At 41.7% G+C, this 27,192-nt stretch overlaps 1 protein-coding gene across 1 annotated transcript in view; it reads right to left on the bottom strand.

Annotated features, from left to right (window-relative positions):
* Nucleotides 1-8,768: 8,768 nt before the first annotated feature.
* Nucleotides 8,769-27,192, bottom strand: part of LOC119863446 (cytochrome P450 27C1) — a 44,020-nt gene continuing 25,596 nt past the window's right edge. Inside the window, exons 5-9 of the mRNA XM_038421941.2 lie at nucleotides 26,825-26,988; nucleotides 22,283-22,449; nucleotides 21,206-21,284; nucleotides 11,752-11,955; nucleotides 8,769-10,272 (exon numbers count right to left, since the gene is read on the bottom strand). Of these exons, the coding sequence (XP_038277869.1) occupies nucleotides 10,156-10,272; nucleotides 11,752-11,955; nucleotides 21,206-21,284; nucleotides 22,283-22,449; nucleotides 26,825-26,988 (731 nt within the window). The 3' untranslated portion in view covers nucleotides 8,769-10,155. The remainder of the gene's footprint in view (nucleotides 10,273-11,751; nucleotides 11,956-21,205; nucleotides 21,285-22,282; nucleotides 22,450-26,824; nucleotides 26,989-27,192) is intronic.

Below are 27,192 nucleotides of genomic sequence, written 5' to 3'. Positions count from 1 at the left end.
GACCTCTGGAGCTTAGCGCATGAGCCTCTACTGCATGAGCTAAAAACCAACTCGCTGTTAGTTAAGGCTGTAGAGCAGACTCAACCTCTCCAAGTGGTCTCCGTGCCACTAGATGGGACAGACCACCACACCCAGAAGGTGTATGGGTTACATACTTCCCCTAGGTGAGGAAGCACATCCTGAACTTCAGGGTCTTCCCAGTTGCAATCCCAGACGAGCCCCCACTTGTAACACCAACCGACCCCAGTTGTCGGTGGGTGGGATTGAACCTGGGACCTCTGGAGCTTACTGCATGAGCCTTTACCACATGAGCTAAAAGCCAACCAGCTGTTAGCTAAGGCTGCAGAGCAAACTCATTACTCTCTCTCTCTCTCTCTCTACGTGGTCTCGATGCCACTAGATGGGACGCAACACAACACCCAGAAGGTGTGTGGGTTACACTTGCACACCTAAATTTGAAATTCTTGTCCTTAGGTTATTGTTAGTCTTAAAAGACAGCCCACTGAAATGAATGCTGTTCAGAGCTGTTTTAGATCATCTAAGCACTATGTTGGGTCATCTTTGAAAAGCTTTCTTTAAAGCTATAAGGGCCAAGAATGTACTTTTTTTAAAAAAAATGGAAGCTCTTAATCTGCAAAATCTGAATCTGTTGTAGAATCAGATAAACACATCATTCAGATCAGATGAGCCCATGGGCTGCAAATACATAAAGTATTCACTATGTACTCTTTCAGCGAGTTTTCAACCGATGATCAATGTCAGCTCACTACATTAAGGAATCAAAACAACTGCAAAAACCAAACCCACAAAGTCTTGAGGAAAAGTTTGACTTTTCACCTGAAAAGAAATTTACCCCAACTAAAAAGTAAAATGAAAAATATTCTCTTCTAATAATACCTGATGCTTCAGAAGGAGGTGAAAAAGCCTCCCATGTAGCTAGATGCAAACTCTGTTCTTACTTCCATGAATACAAGCAGCCATTTGCTACATGTCAGTAGAACCTATGCAGTTTGGGGGCACTAGGAATACAAGGTCTGTTAAGTGTATTTTAGGGGGAGCACATCCTCTGCCATGGGGCATATGCCAGGCATTAGGCTGGAGTAAGTTTCATGGAATGGCTTCACTGTTGGTTCACAGTCTTGTAGGAAGTATTCTTTCCTTCCCCCATAGATCTCCCTAGAGTTCACGCAGAATAATCAGTTAGGATACAACAGACTAGATCTGTTCCTTAGTCCAGTGGAATACAAGATAGAATATAGAATTAATAGATAGAATAAAATGTCTTTGTGACCCTTTTTATACCTTTATACCTCAAAGCATGCAGTTTGATAATTCTGTATCATTTTATTTTAAATTATTCATTACAAATTTTATTAATGATTATAAACTCAAAATCTTTTCTGGTCCACTGGTTAGAACTCTAGCTTAGGACTTAGAAAAACTAGGTTTAATTCCCTGCTCTTCCTGTTGCAGGGTATGCACAACCTGTCCCCTTTTGGGGTGGTGATACTACCAGAATCTACCCGACTATCCCTGAGCTGAAAGCAGCACAGCCCAATGGCCGGAGTCAGTACGGCTTCCCTGGCGATCAAGACTGTGTGGCCAGAGTCAATATGGATGCCCTTTGGGGTCAGGGTGTTGCAGCCCAATGACCAGAATCAGTATGACTACCCTGGGGATCAGGGATGTGTGGCTTACTAGCCAGCATCAATATAACCACCCTTGGAGTTCAGGGCAGCATGGCCTAGTAGCCAGAGTCAATACAACTTCCCTTGGGGTTCAGGCTGTGGGGCCTAATGGCCAGAGTCAGGGGACACCACACAGCAGAGGTGGGGGGTTGATAGCTGGGATAGAGGGACCCAGGCCCTCCCTGCTCCACTGGGTCCCTGCCCAGGGCCCTGTCAGTGGAGAGTATGGCCACCACCCTGTCAGCAGGGAACCTATTGCAACACATTGACCTTCCTCAGGTGGGGGATACCACTCACACTGCCTCCCTGGGCCACTTACTACTGTGTCTCCTGAAGCTGGGGTCCGTACTTCATTGGGTCCTCCAAGCTCCTCAGTATAGGTAGCTCCCAGTTATTCTGAGTCCAGCTGGCTAGCAGTAAGTCTCTGGTCTGATCCTTGGAATCCCTAGTTCCAGCAGTCAAGTCCTGAAGTGGCTCGTAGGCAGGGGTCTCTACCAAACATCTTTCCTCCTTGGTGGTCAGCCTAGATTGAGCTGGGCTGCTCCCTTTTATACTGAGGCAGCAGTTGGAGCATGCCCAGCACTGTCAGATGGGCAGGACTTCCATCGCCATAGTGTGGGGTTAACCCTTTCTTGCCTAGAGTGAGGTATGCACACCCCGTCACACTGCCCTAGACTTTCTGTGTGACCTTGCATGTCACTTAGCTGATCTGTGCCTCAGTTCCCCACCTATAAAATGGAAATTCCCTACCTCTCAGAGGTGTTGAGGGGATAAATACATTACAGATTATAAGGCAATTGCATACTAGGGAGATGCAAGCAATATGAGTGCCTGCTGCACTGAATTCCACACGTGGCCTATGTGAAGAAACATTTTCCTTTCATTACTTCTGTGATTTTGAGTGATCCCTCTTTTTAACATTCCAGAACAGCATAAAAAGAAAGCAATTATGTTGTTCCACTATATCCTTCCAAATGTCAATACCCCCCTTATGCATTGTCACAGAGGGTGCAGTTTACAAGCTTGCTCTGCTGGCCAAGTATAACCCAACAGGCCACAGCCATGACTACGCCCTGTCCTCAAGAGTCTCAGCAATTACTCCACCGCCACCTTTTTAAATCAGAAAGCATCCCCTGTTGTAGGTTTATTTATTAATGGTTGAAATAACTCTGCCCACAGCCTTAAAACAAACCTTAGTGTCACAACTTAAAGTCCTTGGTCAATCCCTTCTTCTCCGTGCCCAGTTCTTCAGGCATTCTACTCCTTTTTCCTCAGCACGGGCTCCGAGTTCCTTCATAAATGAAGCAGTCAACCAAAATGATATCTTTCCAGCCAGGTGTAATCACAGTGTTTTCATTTTCCATACCTGCCCTCTCTGGGCCGACTTTCTTTCCAAGTGGTTTCAAGCAGCTTCCCAACTATTCTCTTTTTGACCCCCATCCTGGTAATCATGACAGGAGCTGTAGCTCACAAAAGCTTATGCTCAAATAAATTTGTTAGTCTCTAAAGTGCCACAAGTACTCCTCAACTTCCCTCCTGCAGCTCTATTCAGTACCTTCCCCTAGTCTCCTCTTCCAGCTTGTTTCTGGGATGCCTGTTTCGAAGCTTCCTCCCTTTTTTAGGTACCTGGCTGCAGCTCTTTTCTTATCTTCTCATTCAGATGTTGACCAGCCCCTCATTAAGTCCCCCCCTACTCATTAGGGAAGCTGGACCTGCTGCACTTGAAGGGGCCAGACACCCTGTGACAAGCCCCCTTTAACATTTATTCTAAGCTTAAATAATGCTAGAGTTTATTCTCTCATCCCACTAGGTATAAATCCAGAAGACAGTATTTAAACTGAAGCAGTTAAACAAAAGAAGGCCTTGAACAATTTTAGAAAGTTTGGTGGTGTGACTTTGAAAAGAAATGAACTCAAGTTTGTAAGAAAACATTACGATCAAGAGGAAAAAATTACTTCAGTTTCCTTTAATTTGCCGATGCACCTTAGCAACAAATTCTTGAATCATGATGTTTGTCAGTGTTTAATTTTCAAACTCTTTTGCTGCTGGTATCTACTGCAGCCTTTGTGTAGCTTTAAAATGCCAATTTTCTATATTGATTAGTAAATTAATAACTCAATATCTATTTGTATTTATTCCAGTAGCTGTCCAACACATGAAGCTGTCATTAATGTGAAAGGTCTCTCTTCCACCTCCCTCCAGTGTGTTCAAAGCTTTAAGATACCAGAAAAAAGTGCCAATGTAAGCAACAATTTGAAATGAGAACAGGAACTCGTACATTCTTTATAAATATTTTACTATATGCAAGAGACAAATTAGACAGATTCTTTATCAAAAACAAATCAAGCTTTTTTAATGAAAAGAAATAATGAAAATGTTTTAATCAGTATTTCTAGAATGCCTCTTCCCTCTTATACTGTGAAATATTAGCTTGGAATTGGTACCATGTAACAAAATGATTAGAATACACCAATCATCGGTCTAGACTGGTGGTGATCTGACAGTGCAAAATGCAGGCCCCATGAGGAATTCAAATTTGGATTCAGAAATTGACCCCTTCATCATCAGGTCAACAGATGTTGGGAATGGAATGGAGGCAGCATGCTTAACCCAGTGGGTGAAGGGGTTTTGCGCCCCTGTTAAGCAATTCCTTCTGGATGACACTCAAATTGCATAGATGGTTCTGGAGGATGGTTAGTCCAGTCCAGAAACAACACTTCCTTATCTACTTTCTCTACACCAGTCATGATTTTATAGAAAAATGGAGGGTCAGATCTGGGGTCACTGGAGGTGATGTTGGGAAAGAAAATAAAGAGGCAAAATGGAAAGTCTTAGAAAAAACCTTCTCAAACAAAACCCAGCAACCCAACCCACAAGACAGGAAAACATAAGAATGGCCCTACTGGGTCAGACCAAAGGTCCATCTAGCCCAGTATCCTGTCTACCGACAGTGGCCAGTGCCAGGTGCCCCAGAGGGAATGAACAGAAGAGTCAATCATCAAGTGATCCATCTCCTGTCCAACATTCCCAGCTTCTGGCAAACAGAGGCTAGGGGCACCATCCCTGCCCATCCTGGCTCATAGCCATTGATGGATCTATCCTCCATGAATTTATCTAGTTCTTTTTTGAAGCCTGATATGGTTTTGGCCTTCACAACATCCTCTGGCAAGGAGCTCCACAGGTTGACTGTGCATTGTGTGAAGAAATACTTCCTTTTATTTGTTTTAAACCTGCTGCCTATTAGTTTCATTTGGTGATCCCTAGTTCTTGTGTTATAAGAAGTGGTAAACAACACTTCCTTATCTACTTTCTCTACACCAGTCATGAGTTTATAGACCTCAATCATATCTCCCCTTAGCAGTCTCTTTTCCAAGCTGAAAAGTCCCAGTCTTATTATTCTCTCCTCAGACAGAAGTCGTTCCATACCCCAAATCATTTTCGCTGCCCTTTTCTGAACCTTTTCCAATTCTAATATATCTTTTTTGAGATCGGGTGAGCACATCTGCACGCAGTATTCAAGATGTAGGAGTACCAGGGATTTATATAGAGGCAATATGATATTTTCTGTCTTATTATCTATCCCTTTCTTAATGATTCCCAACATTCTGTTAGTTTTTTTGACTGCTGCTGCACATTGAGTGGATGTCTTCGGAGAACTATCCACAATGACTCCAAGATCTCTTTCTTGAGTGGTAACAGCTAATTTAGACCCCTTTATTTTATATGTATAGTTGGGATTATGCTTTCCAATGTGCGTTACTTTGCATTTATCAACATTGAATTTCATCTGCCATTTTGTTGCCCAGTCACCCAGTTTTGAGAGATCCTTTTGTAGCTCTTCGCAGTCTTAACTATCTTGAGTAGTTTTGTATCATCTGCAAATTTTGCCACCTCACTGTTTACCCCTTTTTTCAGATAATTTATGAATATGTTGAATAGGATTGGGCCCAGTACAGACCCTTGGGGGACACCACTATTTACCTCTCTCCATTCTGAAAACTGACCATTTATACCTACCCTTTGTTTCCGATCTTTTAAACAGTTACCAATCCATGAGAGCACCTTCCCGCTTATCCCGTGGCACCTTACTTTGCGTAAGAGCCTTTCATGAGGGACCTTGTCAAAGGTTTTCTGAAAATCTAAGTACATTATATCGACTGGATCCCCTTGATCTACATGCTTGTTGACCCCCTCAAAGAATTCTAGTAGATTGGTGAGGCATGATTTCCCTTTACTAAAATCATGTTGACTCTTCCTCAATAAATTATGTTCACCTATATGTCTGACAATATTGTTCTTTATTATAGTTTTAACAAGTTTGCCCAATACTGAAGTCAGGCTTATAGGCCGTAATTGCAAGGATCACCTCTGGAGCCCTTTTTAAAAATTGGCGTCACGTTAGCTATCCTCCAGTCATCTGGTACAGAAGCTGATTTACATGATAGGTTATAGATTACAGTTAAAAGAAAAGAAGGACTTGTGGCACCCTAGAGACTAACAAATTTATCTGAGCATAAGGTTTCGTGAGCTACAGCTCACTTCATCGGATGAAGTGAGCTGTAGCTCACGAAAGCTTATGCTCAAATAAATGTTAGTCTCTAAGGTGCCACAAGTTCTCCTTTTCTTTTTCCGTATACAGACTAACATGGCTGCTACTCTGAAACTGTCAGAGTACAGTTAGTAGTTCTGCAATTTCACATTTGAGTTCCTTCAGAACTCTTGGGTGAATATCGTCTGATCCTGGTGACTTATTGCTGTTTAATTTATCGATTTGTTCCAAAACCTCCTCTAATGATACCTCAATCTGGGACTGTTCCTCAGACCTGTCACCTAAAAAGTATAGCTCAGGTTTGGGAATCTCCCTCACATCCTCAGCCATGAAGATTGATGCAAAGAATCCATTTAGTTTCTCTGCAATGGCCTTATCGTCCTTGAGTGCTCCTTTAGTTCCTCCATCGTCCAGTAGTCCCACTGGTTGTTTAGCAGGCTTCCTGCTTCTGATGTACTTAAAAAAAATTGGCTATTACTTTTTGAGTGTTTGGCTGACTGTTTCTTAAATTCTTTTTTGGACTTCCTAATTGTATTTTTATACTTCATTTGCCATTGTTTATGCTCCTTTCTATTTTCTTCACTAGGATTTAACTTCCACTTTTTAAAGGATTCGTTTTTGCCTCTTACTGCTTCTTTTAATTTGTTGTTTAACCACAGTGGCTCTTTTTTGGTTCTCTTACTATGTTTTTTAAATTGGGGTATACATTTAAGTTGAGGCTCTATTATAGTGTCTTTAAAAAGTTTCCACGCAGCTTGCAGAGATTTCACTTTTGGCACTGTACCCTTTAATTTCTGTTTTAACTAACCTCCTCATTTTTGTGTTGTGCCCCTTTCTGAAATTAAATGCTTCAGTGTTGGGCTGCTGTGGTGTTTTTTCTGTCCCAGGGATATTAAATTTAATTATATTATGGTCACTATTACCAAGCAGTCAAGCTATATTAACCTCTTGGACCAGATCCTGTGCTCCACTTAGGACTAAATCAAGAATTGTCTCTTCTCTGGTGGGTTCCAGGACCAGCTGCTCCAAGAAGCAGTCATTTAAGGTGTCAAGAAACTTTCTCTCTGCATCCTGTCCTGAGGTGACGTAACCAGTCAATATGGGGATAACTGAAATTCACCATTAATTATTATTAATAATTATTATTATTATTGAGTTTTTAATTTTAATAGCTTCTCTAATTTCCCTGAGCATTTCACAGTCACTATCACCATCCTGGTCAGGTGATCGGTAATACATCCCTGCCGCTATATTCTTATTATTAGAGCATGGAATTTCTAGCCATAGAGATTCTATGATACAGTTTGATTCATTTACGATTTTTACTTCATTTGATTCTACACTCTTTCTTTCACATATAATGCTACTCCTCCACCAGCACGACCTGTCTGTCCTTCTGATATATTTTGTACCCTGGTATTAGTGTATCCCATTGATTATCCTCATTCCACCAAGTTTCTGTAATGCCTATTATATCAATATCCTCATTTAATATGAGGCACTCTAGTTCACCCATTTTATTATTTAGACTTTTAGCATTGGTATATAAGCACTTTAAAAACTTCTCCTTTTAGCTGTCTGCTATTATACAATGTACTTGAATGGGACTCTCTTTTATTTGACTCTTTCTGATCAGACCCTGCCTGTATTTTATCATCATTTTCCATCCTCTCATCCTCACTAGGACATAAGGTTTCTCTATTAATAGATCCTCCCCTAAGGGATGTCCAAACCATGTTCTCCTCTGCCCCTGTCAGCTTCTCCCAGCCCTTAGTTTAAAAACTGCTATATGAACTTTTTAAAGTTAAGTGCCAGCAATCTGGTTCCATTTTGGTTTAGGTGGAGCCCATCTTTCCTGTACAGGCTTCCCCTTTCCCAAAAGTTTCCCCAGTTACTAATAAATCTAAACCCCTCCTCCCTACACCATCCTCTCATCCATGCATTGAGACTCTACCATTCTATCTGTCTAACTGGCCCTGTGCGTGGAACTGGGAGCAACCTTGGAAGACGAATTCTAAAGACTGCCTGCAGTTCTTATGGTACGTGCCTAAATGCCTAAAGCAGCCCAAAGTTTTTCAAGAAAATTCATTGGGCCACTGTGCAAACTTCAAATTCTGACAAGATCAGATTTTTGATCTGTAAGTCGATCTGGAAAGGATAAATATTGCCAAATCCTCACAAACATAACCAAAACACCCAGGTTGGAACAGTGAATGTCTGTATCTACAAAGCTCAGAAGTATTATTCAGCGGACAATCAAAAGTAATAACAACAAAGCATATAATTTTGCTTTTAGCCGTGTTAACCTGTTTTTGATAGTCGGATGGGTGAAGACCAAAAAATGAATCCCAATTTGAAAATTAGCCTCACAATACATTTTCTTGAATTGAATAACTGTGTAACATGTCAGAAGGTTTATGAACATCATTTAGTAAACTACCTCTGCACAATCTCACATTTTAGTATCAATGTTCTGACACTTCTATAGCTAACTATACACACTTTTATATAGTTAATTTGACTATAGAATGTATAGGTTTGAGCTCTTTTGCAAAGTGGTTTAGCTCAAGGCATAAAATAGTTCCAAGGTAAAGGGTTCTCTCAAATAAGAATATTTGTTTAAATGTAAAATTGGTGACATAATGATCAGAAGCCACATACAAGAGATATTTTCCACTAGCTGTCAAAGAGAATGTAACTTTAAAGTGTACACTTTTTAGACTGGCCACTAGATAGTCAATTAATCTAAAACTGATAAACCTTGTAGCAGTCACATATCCATCCTACAGAGGGCAGGCAATACATTACAATGAGAGCTTCCAGTTCTTACCTTTAAAAAGAGACTATCAGGACAAAAATTATATGTTTGTTTTTGTTGCCATTTTTAAAACATCTGTTACTAGTAATATTTTAGGTCACAGGAAATGGAAACATGGAAACTAATGTATTTCCATCATTTTTCTTGTTTATTTACTATTTGCATGTAATTCAAATGGAACAGTGAAACAACCTAATTTCACTTCCTGCTTTTCGTGTGATAACACTGTTTGGGTTCATAACTCTGCAACATAGTGTTTAAATATGTTTAAAAAATATATATATATATATTTTTTTTTAAACAAATGCTTTTAATTTTACAGACACATTTACATAAGAACTGCCTTACTAGGTCAGACCAATTGTCCATCTAGCTCAGTCTCCTGTCTTCCAACTGTGGCCAATACAAAATATTTCAAAGGCAATGAACAGAATAGGGCAATTATTATTTCTATTCACTTTATGTTTTATAAAAACATTTTTAAAAAAACAGATCCTAATTGTTGAGTCTAAACAAACTGGCAACATCTTCCATACATTTTTACTATAACTTTATGTTTCAAACTATTGCATTAATTTTATTTTGATGCATATTGTGTAAATGCTTTTTAAAAAACTAACTAAAGAGGGAGAATTCCAAAAAAACCATTGAAGACAACAAACAGAAACTGTCAATCAACATAAATATACAAGTTTGGGAACAGTATATATCACCACACAGACACACAGGAATGCTCCTCTTTGATGACTAAGCAGTCTAACAAAAGCACAAGACAATATGCCGTGTCTGAACTTGATATTTTTGTTTCAGTGCATCTATTACTATCATGCAAAACTGACTCCAGGGAAAAGGTAACTCCCAGTGCAATAAGGAAGTATTTAAGTTTATATTTCCATACAGTTCCATGTGAACTTGAGGAATTATCTTCTATGAGAGGGATAACATCTCTTGGATATTGCTAGAAGTAGGTCAGCATCTAAGACTTAATCATTTTGCAGAATGCCCACAAACCAATGGACAAGAGAACAATCATCATATTTCAATCAGATGCAAGTCAATTTCCAAGAAGAGTACACTAAAGTTTCCTAAACATTTGCATCTCACTTCCTGTCAGCAAATTTCACATTGATGGCATCTCCAGGAGTCAAAAGTCCATGGGTTTTGGCCTTGACTGGTTTAGTTTTGGGAGAAATTTTGATGTCAAAATTTTGAAGCAGCTGGAAAAAGACATATGTTGATATTAGAAAGCTTATAAATTGACAAATACAAATTTATAATTCTAGAAACAGAAAACCAGTAATACTCCTTAGAGTTCATCACTACCACTAATTTTGCTGTCAGTTCCAGTGAACCTGCTTAACATGATTTCTCTGTGGGGAAAATGAAACGGCTCCAGGATGAAGACCGTGGTTGACAGCTATGCTCCTCTGGCACAATGGAACTTTCTACAATAAGAGAAAAGATTGTCTGTGCAGGAGACAGAGCTTTTTCAGAGGCTGGCCTAAAACTGTGGAAAAAACTCCCACAGGAACTAAGGACTCTCTAAGTGCAAGGCATGTATGTCTGACCTTGCCGTCATGAACAAATATATCGTGTGTGTATATAATAAAAATATTCCAAAACAAAATACTCCACTGCACACACTTCTCCACTTGGGCAGAGGCTGGAACAACAGAACATGACAGATGTTAGTCACATTCCTTAATGCAAGTGTTCTGATAATAAAGTGATGACCATGATACAAGAACCTATATAGAACAGAACAACAATAACAGGCTGTCATTCAATCAAGTTGATTCTGCTGATATTAGACCATTGCATTGATGCCCATGATACATCCACTAAAGCAGCATGAGAACCAGCACATGGGAGAGACAGCAACTTCTTTGAAATGTTACAGCGCATTACACAAATGACTGTGGAGCACATCCAAGTAGATCAGTTCTGATTGTGAAGTCATGGTAAAAAATAAATAAATAAATAAATAAATAAATAAATAGATGAAATTGCAAACCCTTGTATTTTGATTGCTCAATCTGATCCAAACCTTTTGGGGGATTCTTGGAGATGCATACATAAAGTAGGAATTGATAGGAAAGCCTTCTCTACCTCAGGATGTAATACAAAATAATCTATATAAAACAGCTAAAAGAATACATGCAGAAACCTGAAAAAGAAAATACAGGGATCAGAGAAAACATGGAGAGTGAATGTTTGATTTGAATGTTGGTTAGTATGGTCTGCCTCAGTCTCAGGATTACAAACCTTCTTCACTTTCTGGTAAATGCTCCACTGTTCTCAATACAACAATGTTTTAATCAAAATCCGATAACTGAGTAAAGAACCATCCTGCCATATGCTAAGGGAGCCTTTCATTTAAAGGTTGCAATTGACTTATGAAAATCCTTTTACATTAAAGTAATTTATTTCCTTAGTAATCTTACATTGGATGGATTTTGCTTGTACTACATCTGGGATTTACAATGTTTATTTCTGTAATGTAGATTTTTATTGACATGCTTAATTCTAAGCACATGTGTATTCTTAATGAAAAAGAATGCAGGATCGGGGCCTAGTCAACATTCTTTAAACAAAGCTTTTCTTAAATAAAAAGATGTCCAGAGGCAGTTTGCATATTAAAGAGCTGATACCAATATATTTTTAATCTCTTTATAACACTGTCACAGATTCCTCACCTGAATCAGTGCAAGGTGAATTTCCAGTTCTGCAATTCTTTTTCCTATACAACTGCGAATGCCATAACCAAATGGAATGGAACCAAAGTTGTCCACTCTGTCCGTATTGTCTTTCCTCAGCCAGCGCTCAGGTCGGAAATCATTTGCCATTGGGAAATTCTCTTCCTCATACGACGTAGCATAATGACAGAGTGCTAACTGGGTCTGAGAAAATAAATAACATTTTATTTTTAAATTAATGATGATACATGTAGCAATAATAATAATTCCATTATAATTTGTAAAACATGAAATATGATGGATAAAAAGATGATGTAGAAATTACATATCTGAGTTTTCACAAAGAGCAGATATCTCAAAATTAGATCTCCTTCTCATTGGCTCAAATTAGATCATCTTCAAAAACTTTTAGGCTCAGTAAAAGATTCCTCATGAGCTTGTATAAACAGAAAATACACAAGGGAACGTAATATAATAAACCCTTTTATGTATTGTTTTTCTCCTATATGTATTGCCTAACACAATCAAAGGAAAAGAGGAAGAGATGGTTACTCACCCTGTGCAGTAAATGAGGTTCTTTGAGAGGTGTCTCTCTATGAGTGCTCCATTGTAGGGGCGGCAGCACCCCCTGAAACTGGGATGGGAGATCTTCACCAGCAGTGCCCGTCAGACCACATGTACGCACCTCCCCTCTCTCCCACTGTGTGCGGTACGCATATAGAGTGCTGTGTGGTCCGACCACCCCCAGTTCCTTCTCTGCCTCAGAGCTTATATTTTCGTCTCTGAAGCAGAGGGGAGGTGGGCAGGTAGTGGAGCACCCACAGGGACACACATCTCGAAGAACCTCAGCTACTGCACAGGGCGAGTAACCTTTTCTTCTTTGAGTGACGTCCCTATGGGTGATCCAGTGTAGGTGACTATAAAGCAGGGACCCTAATTGGAAGGTTGGGGCTTCAGAGCAACATGTACTGTTAAGGATAGGACAGCATGTCCAAGGAGAGTATCCATTGCAGCATTGTGCAGAAGTGCCAGGCAAAAGTGTCTGTTGGTGCCCATGTGGCAGCCTTACAAAATGTCATCAATGGGGACATTATTAAGAAAGGCAAACGGGGTAGATAATAATCGTGTGGAATGTGTTCTGACTGAGATAGGAGGTGGTCTATCATGGGGTTCATAAGATAAATGCATACAAATGTGCATACATTTAGAGAGGCATTGTTTTGATATAGCAGTGCCTCTGGATCTTTTGGTGGTGGATTGGAGTAATCATGGTGATTTCCGGAAGCATTTAGTCCTGTCCAAGTAGAAGGCTCATGCGCGCCTCATGTCTAGGGTTTGTAGAGCTGCCTCCTATTGATTACTGTGAGGCTTTCAGAAGAAGCAAGGGAGGTGTATTGGCTGATTGAGATGAAAAGATGTTGGGACCTTAGGTAAGAATCTTACCTAAGGTGTGGGTGTAGTTTAATTTTGTCTTTACAGTAACACTGTGTATGGTGTATGGTGGATATACCACGAGGGCTGTGAATTCGCCCACCTGCCTAGCAGAAATGATGACGAAAAGATAGGCCATTTTCCTTGATAGGTGTGTGTAAGAACAGGTTGCCATTGGTTCAAACGGGGGCCTAGTGGGAGAACATAGGACTAGGCTGGGGCCAGGCTGGGGCCGAGTCTTGTATATGGCGATAGAGATTTCGAATACCCATCAACAAGCGCTTCATGAACAGGTGTGTGAAGACGGATGGCCGACAATGGGGGAGTGAAAGGTAGTGATTGCCGCCAAGTGTACCCTAATAGAGCTATTGGACAATCCTGGCTGTTTAAAGGGGACGGCGTGTAGTGGGTCAGTTGCCCCACTTTGGCAGAAGAGGAGTTAAAGCAGGCTGGAGGGCGCCTGTGCAGAACCCGGCCAATCAGAGAAGGGCAGAAAGGCAGCCAATCAGGGCCAGGCTGGGCCCTATATAAAGGCTGGAAAGAATAAGTGGCAATGGAGAATGTGCTGCGTCAACCTGACATGAGCTACATCAGCAGTGAAATCTAGTCCATTTTTGAATGTAAGTGTATCTTGGTCTGTCACGCATGCTATTTAAAAGTATCTGTTTGATTTAGTCTGAGCAGGTTATTTCTGGACCCCAGAACCACAGAGGAGCCAGGCTTTAAGGTGGAGCATCTGTGGATTGGGAAGGAGAATGCATCCTGTGTCCTGTAAGAGGATCCACGGTTTTAGGTGGAAACAGATCGGTCAGCATACCATCATGCGTAGAAGGTAAGTATACCAGACCTGTTGTGGCCATGTTGGAGTTATTAGTATGACATGAGCTCGGTACGCCTGTATTTTGCGAAGTACTCGGAATAGGAGAAAGGGAGGGAAGGCATAAAGGACTGGTGTATCCCAGGTTATGAGGAACAAGTGTCCCAGCAATCCGTGCCCCAGACCTGCTCCGGAACAGAATTGAGGGCAGTGGGCACTGTGTTGAGTGCCAAAGAGATCTATGATGGGACAACCCCATTGGTTGAATATGGGTTGAAGTGCTCACATATCCAGCTCTCACTCATCATGCAAGAACATCCTGCTCAATGTGTCTGCGGTTGCGTTCTGGGAGGTGCGCGGCTGAAATGGAGATGTTATTCTAGATACACCAGTTCCACAATTTGATTGCCTCCGAGCATAAAGAGTGGAACCTCGCTCCACCCTGCCTGTTGATGTAATACATGCAGGCAAGATTGTCCATCACTCTTATGGTATGATGTTTGAGAAGAGGTAGGAAACGTCAGCAGGCATTGCGAACCACTCATAGCTTTAGGAGATTGATGTGTAAGGTAGATTCGGTGGACAACAATCTGCCCTGCACCGAGTATTCGTATAGATGCACTCCTCAACTGATTTGGGAGGCATTGGTGTTTAGTATCCTAGTTGGTGATTGTTGTAGGAAAGGAACTCCAACAAAGACGTTGCTGAGCTGTGTCCACCACAGCGGTGAGTCCTTGACTTGCCTCGGACTGGATAAAAGTTTGTGAATGCTGTGTTTGTGGGGGAGGTATACGATACAGAGCCATGCTTGAAGAAATTGCATGTGCAGTCTTATGTGCTTGCCCACAAACATAGCCACTGCCATGTGGCCTAGAAACTGGAGGCACATTCGTGCAGAGATCTGGGGGCAGATCCGTGATCCGTTATAGCAGAGAATCTGTGAGGTGGTAGGAAGGTTCTGGCATGTATGGCATCCAACTGTGCACTGATGAATTCCAGCTGTTGTACTGGCACTAGAATGGACTTTTCTAGGTTCACGAGGAGGCCTACCTTCGTGAACAGGTCCATTGTTATATGGACAGCTCAGAGTGTTGATTTCAGAAGGGGCCTTGAGGAGACAGTCATCCAAGTATGGAAAAATGATGATTTCTTGTTTCCTTAGGAAGGCCACGACTACTGCAAGGACCTCGGAGAACACCTGGGGTGCCATGGATAGTCTGAAGGGAAGTACTTTGTACTGGTTGATGTCCATGACAAACTGGAGGAATCGTCTGTGGGCAGGATGTATGGAAATATAAGAGTATGCATCTTGGAGGTCAAAGGCTGAAAACCAGACCCTCTGTTCCAGTGCTGGGATAATAGTGGAGAGGGTAACCATCTTGAAACATTGCAGATTGATGAATTGTTTAGATTGCAAAGGTCCATGATGGGGCCACCAGCCTTCTTCTGAATCAAAAAATAGTGGTAGTAGAAACCTTGTCACATGTGCTGGGGAGGGACATGGCTCCCAGAAGATTATTTATTTCTCCCCATAGAATGGACTCATGAGAGGGGTCCCTGAAGAAGGACAGAGAGAAGGAATGGCAGGGCGGGATAGATAGGAAGGGGATGGAGTATCCTTCCTTGAATATCTCTAGAACCCACTTGTCCAAGGTGATGAGACTCCAAGATGGGGAAAATGGAGCTAGTTGGTCACCAAACTGTTGGAACATCAGAGATGGTGGGGATGATTGGAACAAGAGAATGTTTCTAGGGGCCTCAACCACACCTTCAAAATTGTTGCTTTGGTGCTAGTGCATGAGAAGTAGCTCCTTGAGGAGTGGGCTGTCTACGTTTAATCGAAGGCCTTGTCAACGGCATTGGGTTGAGAGGTGCATTGTTGAGTTCAGGATCACAGGGGGAAGTTGATACTTCCCTGAGCATCCCTTTGGTGCTGGCATGTATATCCTGAGAGAACAAAGTGTAGCTCAAGAATCTTTAAGGGAGTGCAGAGAGTTATCTGTGCACTCCGAGAATAATTTCTGGTCTTGGAATGATAAGTCCTCTACTGCTGTTTGTACCTCCTTAGGAAAGCCCGAGAGGTGGAGCCATGATGCACGCCTCATGACCACAGCAGTTGCAATGGATTGAGCAACGGTGTCTGCAGGATCTAGTGAGGCTTGTAAGGCTGTACGGACTAGGAGGTGTCCCTCCAATATTAAGGACTGGAATGGCTCCTTTTTGGTCTCTGGTAGATCGTGACAGAATTCCTCCAATTTGGAGTAATTCAGATAATTATACTTGGCCATGAGAGCTTCATAATTTGACATCCTAAATCGTAGAGTGGAGAGTATGCCTTGCGTCCAAATAGGTCCAGGCATTTCCAATCTCTTCTGGATAACTAGATCGAGGTTGGTACTGATGGCTTCTCTCCTGCACTGCATTGACCACCAAAGCATTTGGGGTGGGGAGCGAAAAGAAAAATTCAGCATCCTTCACTGGAACATAATATTTTCTGTCGGCGTGTTTGCAGGTCAGAGGGATGGAAGCTAGGGTCTGCCATAGAACCTTTGCAGGTTCGAGAAGAGCTTCATTGATCAGTAGTCTGATCTCTAGGGAAGAGGATGTGTGGAGAATGTCCAGCAGTTTATGCTGCTGGTCTTTGACTTCCTCCAATGGTATCTGGAGGGAATCCACAACCCTATGGAATATATCTTGAAAGTGCCTGAAGTCATTGGCAGATTTAGGGGGTGGTGGCATAATCGCCTTGTCAGGTGAGAAGGAGGAAAAATTTAAAAAGTTGGGGGAGCCTCCTCTTCCTCCTGTTCTTCCTCCTTATTTGGTTCTGGTGGTGGTTCAACTTCCTGAGGACGAGACCCCGATGGAGAAGGGAGAGGTGTAGGTCTCCAGCTTTGCTCTCTGGGAGGGTTCCTGAATTGTGCCCTGTAGCCCAAGGGTCCCAATATGGCCAGTTTGGTGGGAATGGCACATGTGGCTGCATCCACTGTGGTCCCAGCCAGGATTGGGGGCCAGAGTGAGGATAAGCCAGTGCAAATTGCCCAGAAGTCAAGGGAACAATGGAGCCCTTGTTTTCCTCCTCCTCTTCCTCCCTGGGGAAGGGAATGTGCTGTCCTCGGCAAAGAGAGGAAGGAATGTTGTGAATCTGGAGAAGAAGGCAGAAGTGGGGGGAGATCCCGTCAAAGAAGTGAGGACTCGGGAGTATCAGCAGATCTTTAGAGTATCTGCAGTCTTGTGGAAGGGAAAGGAGCATCATTGGTGCCCTTGTAATACATGGTGCCAAAGAGAGGGTGTATGTCCCTGAAATTTTAGAAGATGGCTCCGGAGACTTAGCCGATGACTTGACCAGTGCCAAAGACTTGACTGGTGCTGAAGATTTCAGTGTCAATGATTCGGTTGGTGTCGGTGACTTGGCCGGTACCGATGATTTTAATAGTGCCGAGGACTTACTCGGTGCCAACAGCTTCATCAGTGCCAGAAACAGTGTCGGTGCACAGCTCCAGCAAGCGGACCGCCTCAGTCCCCAGAGCTGGGAAATGGCATTGAGGTCTGAAGGTCTGGCAAGATAGGGTCTTTAAACCATTTCTTTGAGCCTGTACCAGAGGTACTCAGATGAGCCCTGGAGCTATGTCCCCTGTCGGATGAGGTTGAGGACACCAACCTAGCCAGGGACAGTGTTCTGGCAGGCTGCACCTCAGAGTGTGAGGAGGAGGAAGACAGTTTCTGGTCATCTGCACAATCACAGGATGACTTTCTCTTCACAGGGCATGGAGAATGGGGGTCGGCAGATGACCTGGCAGAGCGTGAGGGCCTCTCTCAGGAAGAGTCCGAGCCCGGATCCGATGCTGGATGTAGCGATCTCTCCATGAGGAAAAGTTTCAATCTAATGTCCCTGTCCTTTCTGGCGCTGGGTTTCAGGCGAGACAGTGTCTCCAGACAGCAGATACACTGTGGGTGGCTGTCCATTATCAAGAAGGCAGCCCCACATGAAACGCACTCTTAAACTTGGGAGAGCCAGGCATAAGGGTGAAGGGAAAAGGCTTCCCAGTTGGGAAAGGTGGGAAGTGAGAAAAACAGAAACCTAAACTATGAGAAGAACTGTAAAGATCAAGTTAAAACAAAACAAAAAAAAATTTTGTAGATAGAAGGAGAAAGAAGAAGAGGAAGAAAATACTAACTACATTATCAGGTAAGGCACTCTCTATGAGGGAATAGGAGAAGCGTGCTCTGCTAGTGGATTCCGTCCCAGTCCAAAGGTGGTAGAGCAGGAAATGGGGGTGGTCAGACAGCACAGTTCTACATACAAGTCTCGCGCACAGCGCAAAAGAGGGGAGCTGCACATGTGCAGTCCGACGGGCACTGCTGGTGAAAATCTCTGATCCCAGTTGCAGGGGGCGCTGCCGCACCTACATTGGAACACCCACGAGGACATCACTTGAAGAAGAACTGCATTTATAAAAAAAGAAATTGGAGACTAGATTTTGTTCTCAACTACTTTGGTGTAAATCCTGCATAACTTCACTGACTTCAACAGATTAACTCTGAATTTACACCACTGTAACAGTGGAATTTGGCCTTAGGAGGTGACACAAGAAGAGATAGCATGGCAAAGAACATACATCACAATTTATAATATAAAAACAGCAATGAACAGAAGCCACATGTGAACATCTAAGAGCAGAATTAACCATAAGGGTTGACACAACAGGCAGTTGATCACTCCTTCGAAACATTCTGATCTATTTTGCAAACATATATCAGAATTAAACCAGTGGTTTCAAACACATGACTCATGAGCCAAACCCACTCCCAGTGTGATGTATTTTTGTGGCCCACATGCCATACTCAGATTCTGCAAAATCTAAGCTTTCATTTTTTATAAAATAACATTTTTAAGCTCATGATTGTGAAAATAACTTTCCAAACACGAACCAGGTGTAAATCAATACAATTCTTGAGTCTGCAGACATTGTGAAACAATAACTTTGAGGGATGTGGGTTCCCCAGCTCCCTCATTAACTCATGGGTTAACACTAAAGTCTATTTACGACATTGTAAAGGTCAGCATTAATTATTTAACTGTATTATTTTAGAGCAGATGGGATGGGGAAGGCATAGGTACAGAACTAGGAATTGCGTCAGGAAGAGAAATGCAAGATGGAGACGGGAGAAGACAGACACAAAGGCTCATATCCACAAAGGGGACTGGACCATGGGTCTCCCCCTCACTCCTCTCACTCTGCCAGATGGATGCTCAGCACACCAGGCTATAAAATTATTCTCACTCTTTTTGGCGCACTGACGAACTATTTATTTAAAGCACAACAGCTTGAACAGGAGGGATTGAGGGAGCCCCACGTCAAAATAACCCATAACTCAGTGGTTAGAGCACTGTCCTGAGAGGGGGGAAGAACCTTTCCCACCTCCTTTCTCCATATCAGATAAAGGGGTGGAATTGAAACTGGGTCTCCCATATCCCAAGTGAGTGCTCTAACCATTGGATTACAAGGTTGGCACCACTCTCTCCTCCTCTTCCGCCAGTTGTTTGTGTGGAGTGAGACAGATGCCTAACTCAGGACTTGTCTACACTGGCACTTTACAGTGCCGCAACTTTCTCACTCGGGGGTGTGAAAAAACACACCCCTGAGCACTGCAAGTTTCAGTGCTGTAAAGTGCCAGTGTAGACAGTCACCAGCGTGGGTAGCTATTCCCCTTGTGGAGGTATTTTTTTTTATAGCACAGGGAGAGCTCTCTCCCAGCGCTATGCTGTGACTACACAAGCCATGTTAAAGTGCTGCCACGGCAGTGCTTTAACATTGCTAGTGAAGATATGCCCTCATTCTCACAATAAATGACTAAGGCCTGACTGCAGCAGAACGGTTCCTGGTTGTGGATCACTAGCAGAGATAGGTGCCTCCCTGCAGCCCAGATTTAGGTGCCTATTTCCTAGAAATGGATGGAACTTAGGACGTATCACCCTTGTCAGAATTTCTCATTGGCTAGCTTAGGCTAGCTCCTTGCCTAGTGTGCTGGCTTTTGTGGATTGTATTCTTAGACACCTATCTCTCCCCATTCATTGTATAGAGAGCCTAGGTGATGTGGATCTTGTTATTCCGATGATTTTCCAGGTAACACCTAAATCCCTTTGTGGATTCAGACCAAGACAGTGGAAACGGAGAGAAACAGAAATGAGAATGTAGAAGAAAGGAATAACAGAGATCAGAAATAGTGGCAGTACTAAAGGCGATCATTTTACCAAGAGAGATGCTGAATGCAATAGATAAATAATAAAAAAATTTTAAGAACACAAGGGTCTGTTTCTTTACATTAAGGCCCTTTTACTTTGCTCTGACAATGTAAAAGGATTTTAAAGTAGGAGCAAATTACACTTACATCCATTTAAAAGGCCACTTAACTCTTCTATAACAATGTCAGGGAGCCTTAATGTAAATGAGAATCAGGCCTTCTAAGTTTAGTTACTTTATAAAAGCATATTCTACCCTTCATCTTGTGTAAGTCTCCAAATGGTATCAATGAGAGTTCCACTGTGAACTGACAGTAGTTTGTAGTCCTAATTTTATATCTTGGCTATGACTATAATTAAAACAAAAATTCATCTCTCCCAATAGAATTAGTTTGATACCCCAAATTACACTAATTTACAAAAATAATAAAATGTGTGCTCTAGTTTGAAATCTAATCATAGCAATCTAATACAAATTTATCAACAGCCCTTTTTGTTTCTAAGGTACTGAAGAGTAAAGCCAAAACTGAAAGACTTATCAGAGGGTGAGAACCAGTCCTTCTAATAAGGAAAACACTCACATTTCCATCAGGATTTAGGTTAAAAAAAAAAAAAAAAAAAAAAAAAAAAAAAAAAAACATAGTCAGTGATAAAATAATTTTTTTTCCACATAAATGAGCACTATTATAAATTCCTCTTTCCTGTGCTCCCATCTTTGGTGATATCTTGCAAAGTCACACAAGTGTACTTCTGTCTTAATGGAAGGCTTTTCATACATAAAGACATAAATCTGTCAGGATTGGTCTAGGTATATTTATCCTGCCTCAGCATGGTAGGGATATCCCTATAGGAGATAGGGCCAGGGATTGAAGATGACCTTTTGAAGTCCTTTCCAGTCCAACATTTCTATGATTCTATGAAGAAAATCTGTTCCTCTCCCTCCATAAGGCCATCACACAACTCACCCCTTTAGGTATCAAGTATCCTCCAACAACCAAGTCTTCTTGTGTCACTCTACCATTTCCTGGCAATACTGGGAATAACCTACAGACAAATGTTAATGAGGGATTCAGCATCTATAATTTATAACATGTACAAAGGTTTACGAAAGATCCAGTTTAGCTACCACATTAACACACACTCAGAGGTAAAAGAACTGTAGTAAGTATGGATTCTCTTGGGGACCAAAAGAATGTGGGGCGCCATGGTCTGTCTATTGGTCTCTATAAGACTAGTTGCTAGTATCTCTTTAGTTCTAATTTTGGCTCTGCCAGAGAAATAATAAGAGACGAGATGGGTGAGGTAATATCTTTTATTGGACTTTTCCGGACCTGAAGAAGAATTCTGCGTAAGCTTGAAAGCTTGTCTTTTTCACCAACAGAAGCTGGTCCAATAAAAGATATCACCTCACCCACCTTGTCTCGCTAATATTCTGGGACCAACACAGTTACAACAACATTGCAAACAAAAGTGAAATAATGGGTAGCCTTAACATGATAAATAATCTCAATGCCTCAGTTTCTCCATCTGTGAAATAGGGATAATGATACTTCTGTCATTTTACTTCCATGAGCACAGAGACTGCTCCTTGCTAGCAGAGCTAACCACCCCTAAAAGGAGAAGTAGGCTATGTGTCCATGGCCTCAAGAATGGTAGCAATGGGCACACTTTCCTTGTACTCCCTGAGGCACAACTTCTCCAGAACTCTTGCTGAGATGGTGTGGTTTCACAGTCCCTCACAGTGACCAGTGCTCTAACGGCACAGTCAAGCTCTTAATTATCTATTACAAGAACATTGTGAGCGTTAATTAGTTAATATGGATACAGCACTAAGAAAACAAAGTATTATATAGGTGCTATGTATGATATTAAATTGCTCAAAATGCACTGAGTATACTGGTGATACAATGAATAAAAGTAAAAGCAGCCACCACCACCAATAGCAGAAACTGAAAACATACTTTAGCTTGGATTCAAGAGTCACTATAACCAGAAAGAAACTGGCAGACAACTGCATGTTGATAATTAAAAGTTTCACTTACCTGAGGGTTTCTTTGAGCAGGCCTCTAATCAGTGGCAATTTGGGGACATCATCTGAAGTGGGAACTCGATCTTTTCCCAGATTATTGACTATCTCTTCATACACAGATTGCTGAACTTCAGGATGCTTTGCCAATAAGTATGTTGCCCAGGACAAAGTGAAGGAAGTCTAAGAAAGAAACCGCCAACATCATCAGGAAAAAGAAAAAAAAATAATGAAAGTAGGTGCAAATATTTAATTCAATGCCAGGAAAAACAAGCAGTTTTCAACTAAGGATTCACTATGTACACACACAGTTATAAAACAAAAGGATATGAGTAACATCTGGGTTTCAGGGCATGGAATCAGTCTACATCATCCTCTACCTCAGCCCTTTTCCACCTGGAAAAACACACCAGAACTACCCCTCCTCCATATTTCTACCAGTGAAAGATCAAAAAGCGACAGGAAAAGTAAACTACAAAATGATATATGTAATACAAAAGCTATAAACATGAATGGATGAAATTAATAGCTATTTCTCAGTTACGGCTTTGCCTTTCCTCTCAACAAAAATATTCTGCAGGAAACAGAATGATAGAATGCTACGCAGACCATTTCCACCCGCTGTAAGCATATTGCATTCTCCTCACAAAATCCTAGTAACAATAACATTGATATGACCATTTCTAGAATTATATCTCATCATTTAGTAAGTGATGCTGTAACATAATATGCATTTTCCAGCAGTTGGAAACTACTAATATGACATAATTCTACCTCCTATGGAAAGTTTTCCTATTAATGCTTAAGGGGAGTGTGTGTATAAATCAAAGTTTAAAACAACCCAGCATAATTCCCCCCTTTACTCTCTTCATGAATAAGCTGTTTCCATTAAAATGACATATTCAAAGAAAACAAATCACACATTTATGATACTAATGATCATGAAAGACTGTACAGAATTACAGGTTTCAGAATTAGGCATTTAAGGAGACACTGGCATATTAAAAATCATAAATCCCAAATGTGGCTTGCCCTGCATAAGCGCACAAAGGCAGGGATATGACACAAGAACAGGAGCCATGTCCCCATCCTTCTCTACACCAGCTAAATGACTGAAGTTGGTGCAGATGCAAGTGTGTGTCGGAGATCACATGTTACTACATCCAAAAAGAAGGTACAGCAGCCTCTTTTGAACCTACTTCCCTCAGAACTTCTCTCCACAGACAGAATACCTCCAATACTGACTGATTCAGTGTCCCGTGGCAAGCATGGCACTTTACTTTTTTTTATAAATAAACACCTTAGATTACTAAAAGTGAAAGAAGATTTAATCTCCAATTTATTTTTCACCATTCATGTGGTACGAGTTTGCATTTTTCTCAGTTTATATAATGAAAACAGATTATTCAGTTTCATTTTTGTATAGTTAGTTACCAATCAATTTTACTTTCAGGTTCTCATGCACTACAACAATGTTGGAATTTTTGGGTTGCCAACAATATACTGGTAAAAACAAATTTATGGAAATATTTCTGTTGGCATAACTTTACAAAATTGGAATCAGAGAGCAAGTTTGACATGACAGTGACCCTTTCAGTTTGTGTTCATTTGCAAAAATAGGACACAATGCTGAAAATCCTGTCCCCAAATGTGTCTACTCTGCAATGTAAGCCCAGGGTTAGTAGAACTTGAGTTAGCATACCATGGGTTTGTTTACCTAGGGCTTGAGCATCATACTCATTTGTAACCCCAAGTTAGGAATTGTTGAAACCTGGGTCTCAACCGGGGGCTCCAGCTTCTACACTGCATTCTGTGAGCCCAAGACCAATCACACATATCCCTGACTTCCTTGCGCCCTCCCAAAATGTGAATACTCTGCTCTTTGTTCATAGTACAGTGTGGGAAAATTTGACCGGCCACCAAAAGACTGTCCAATGGGCAAAAAGATGGCTGGTGGGATTGCGTAATACTTTTTGTGGACTCCCTGTGCATAAATTCAGTGGGGCTGCATCTACACTGCAAAGCAATAGGGCTCGAATCATCGGACTCAGCTTGACTCAGGCTCGGACCCTCCACCCCTGGGTCAGAGCCCTGGGTTAGTGCGATTTGTGTGTAGATGGAAGGGACATTAGGCTTGAGCCAGAGTTCAAACCCTGGGCTTATATTTCAGGGTAGAAATAGCCCAAGAATCCTCTTTTTAGCCTTCTGTCCCAATAAAATCCTTCACTAGAGCTCAGTTCTGGGCTGCTCCTCTCTGAAGAGGCTGACAGTTGTGCTAAACTACACACAAGAGTTATTGTGATATAAACAGTGTCTCCTCTCAGGTTCCCAGCTCCTTCACATCCTCTTCAAAACTGGCTCTGTGCTACAACAGCCAAAATGCTTGGAAGCCAAATAACAGCTTTAGAAATTTATTCAAAATCTTTAATAATCCTTGTGAGCTCTTTCAGTTTCCATCATGTAACAAAACCCGAAATGCCAGCATTGGGGAAACAAGGCTCCCTCCATTTCTATCATGTACCAGAAGGGGGGGAAGCCAGAAGCACACGTTTCTCATAAAGTAATCATTGTCAGTTGAGAAAGCTGTATAAATGCAAACACAGACTCTGTTGTCATGAACTAGTACACTGCCCTTTTGGTTTAATGAAAACTCTCTCCTCCTAAAAGTGGAAAATTAGGGCTTTGAAGGGCTGGAAAACTAATGGAATGAATAAATTGTGTTTTATTTAAAGAAACAATAAAAAGCTCACCGAGCTCATAAGCCTCTGGAAAATTTAACCAACGGAGTAATTCTCAATACAGAAATAAGCCCTTACATATGCCTTTTGTTCTGAGGCTAATAAAGTTTCTTTTTTTCCCAACCATCCCTCCAGACCGCTCTCACACCTGGAGAAAGCTGAATCCAATTAGCAACAAATGCTTCAAGCTTACTGGCAAACAAGCTTGTACAGGGTTATAGATCTTCATCAAACCCTTCTAGGCTTGATCCAAAAAGCTTAATTACAGTCTCCAGCACATGGCTCATTTATATCTCCGTGGATGAACCCAATCCTAGAATGCAATTCTCAGCTGTGCTGAGCCCATGTTGTGGGGCAGGGAAGGCAGAGGTGGCTCTAAAACCACCTTTACCCCAATCTCTAATCCATAGGGATGTTCTAACATGGACTGTCAAGAATTGTTCCTTAGGCATTATGTGTATCATACTCTAGCCTCGTCGCCTCCCCACCAACCAGGCTCCATCATGCCTCGCCCCTGCCTTCGAATGCCCCCACCACACCCCATCATGCCCCCTATACCAGGAGGGCTGGCAGAAAGATGGCACAGAGTTCAGGCTTCCTCCATGCTAGTGACTTCACATCATCCCCTTACGGCTGGTCTAAGGTCCCCATGATATCAGTCTAGTGGCACAAAGGACTTTAACAGAGGCCACGTATCTTATCTATAATGTCTCTCACTGATTAATTGTACATATATCAAAATCCATTAGCAAGTTCTAAATATACCTTTTTTTTAAAAAGAGAGAGACCCTCAATAGAGTTAGAATCATAGAATCATAGAATATCAGGGTTGGAAGGGACCCCAGAAGGTCATCTAGTCCAACCCCCTGCTCAAAGCAGGACCAAGTCCCAGTTAAATCATCCCAGCTAGGGCTTTGTCAAGCCTGACCTTAAAAACCTCTAAGGAAGGAGATTCTACCACCTCCCTAGGTAACGCATTCCAGTGTTTCACCACCCTCTTAGTGAAAAAGTTTTTCCTAATATCCAATCTAAACCTCCCCCATTGCAACTTGAGACCATTACTCCTCGTTCTGTCATCTGCTACCATTGAGAACAGTCTAGAGCCATCCTCTTTGAAACCCCCTTTCAGGTAGTTGAAAGCAGCTATCAAATCCCCCCTCATTCTTCTCTTCTGCAGACTAAACAATCCCAGCTCCCTCAGCCTCTCCTCATAAGTCATGTGCTCTAGACCCCTAATCATTTTCGTTGCCCTTCGTTGTACTCTTTCCAATTTATCCACATCCTTCCTGTAGTGTGGGGCCCAAAACTGGACACAGTACTCCAGATGAGGCCTCACCAGTGTCGAATAGAGGGGAACGATCACGTCCCTCGATCTGCTCGCTATGCCCCTACTTATACAACCCAAAATGCCATTGGCCTTCTTGGCAACAAGGGCACACTGCTGACTGTTGCCCATTTCCGTTTTTCTGAAGGGCCATTAAATATTTATTCCATCCCCAAACTAGAAAAGGGAATTTAAGAAAAACTAACAAATACATATATTTCTATTAGACTGTGAAGAAATGTCCTATAGGAAATGGTGGAAGCCCCATCACTTACAAAGTTCAAAATCAAATTGCACTGTAGAGAGTATATTTTGGCTTCAGTGGATGGACTATATGAACTAGTATGTATTTTCCATTACTACTATGATTCCATGATTCAAACATGCAATTTATGATGCACAAAAACGCTTACATAGCACTGGTGCTAGGTTGCAAATGGAGTGGATTTATAGAGCAATAAAATTGTCCAAACAGAAAATGATATAATAAGCTTACTGTGTCCACTCCTGCCAGAAGCATTTCAGTCATGTTAGCATAGATCTCTTCCACCGTAAGCTCTTTATTCATTAGGAGATAGGTGAGTAGCCCACCTTTTACTTCTTCTTTTTGGTCCAATTGGGACTGAATAGCCTTTATCTTGTTGTCAACGTGGATTTGACCTTTTAAATGACAAAAAAAAAATTTTTTTTAAATCCCCTAATCATTGTTCAGTCCTTTTTTTCTTCCCTCCTTTCTTTCCGATTTATACTTCGGCGATTACAAACATGGCACCTCCAGTGTAGAGGTGGGTGATGCTAAAGAAGAGGTCATATCACAATGCTTAAACCACCCCACAGATTGGTCAGATCCTGACCTCATAGAAA

This window comes from Dermochelys coriacea, chromosome 11, assembly GCF_009764565.3.
Source record: "Dermochelys coriacea isolate rDerCor1 chromosome 11, rDerCor1.pri.v4, whole genome shotgun sequence".
NCBI classification, from domain to species: domain Eukaryota; kingdom Metazoa; phylum Chordata; order Testudines; family Dermochelyidae; genus Dermochelys; species Dermochelys coriacea.
This window is presented reverse-complemented; position numbering and strand designations above follow the sequence as displayed.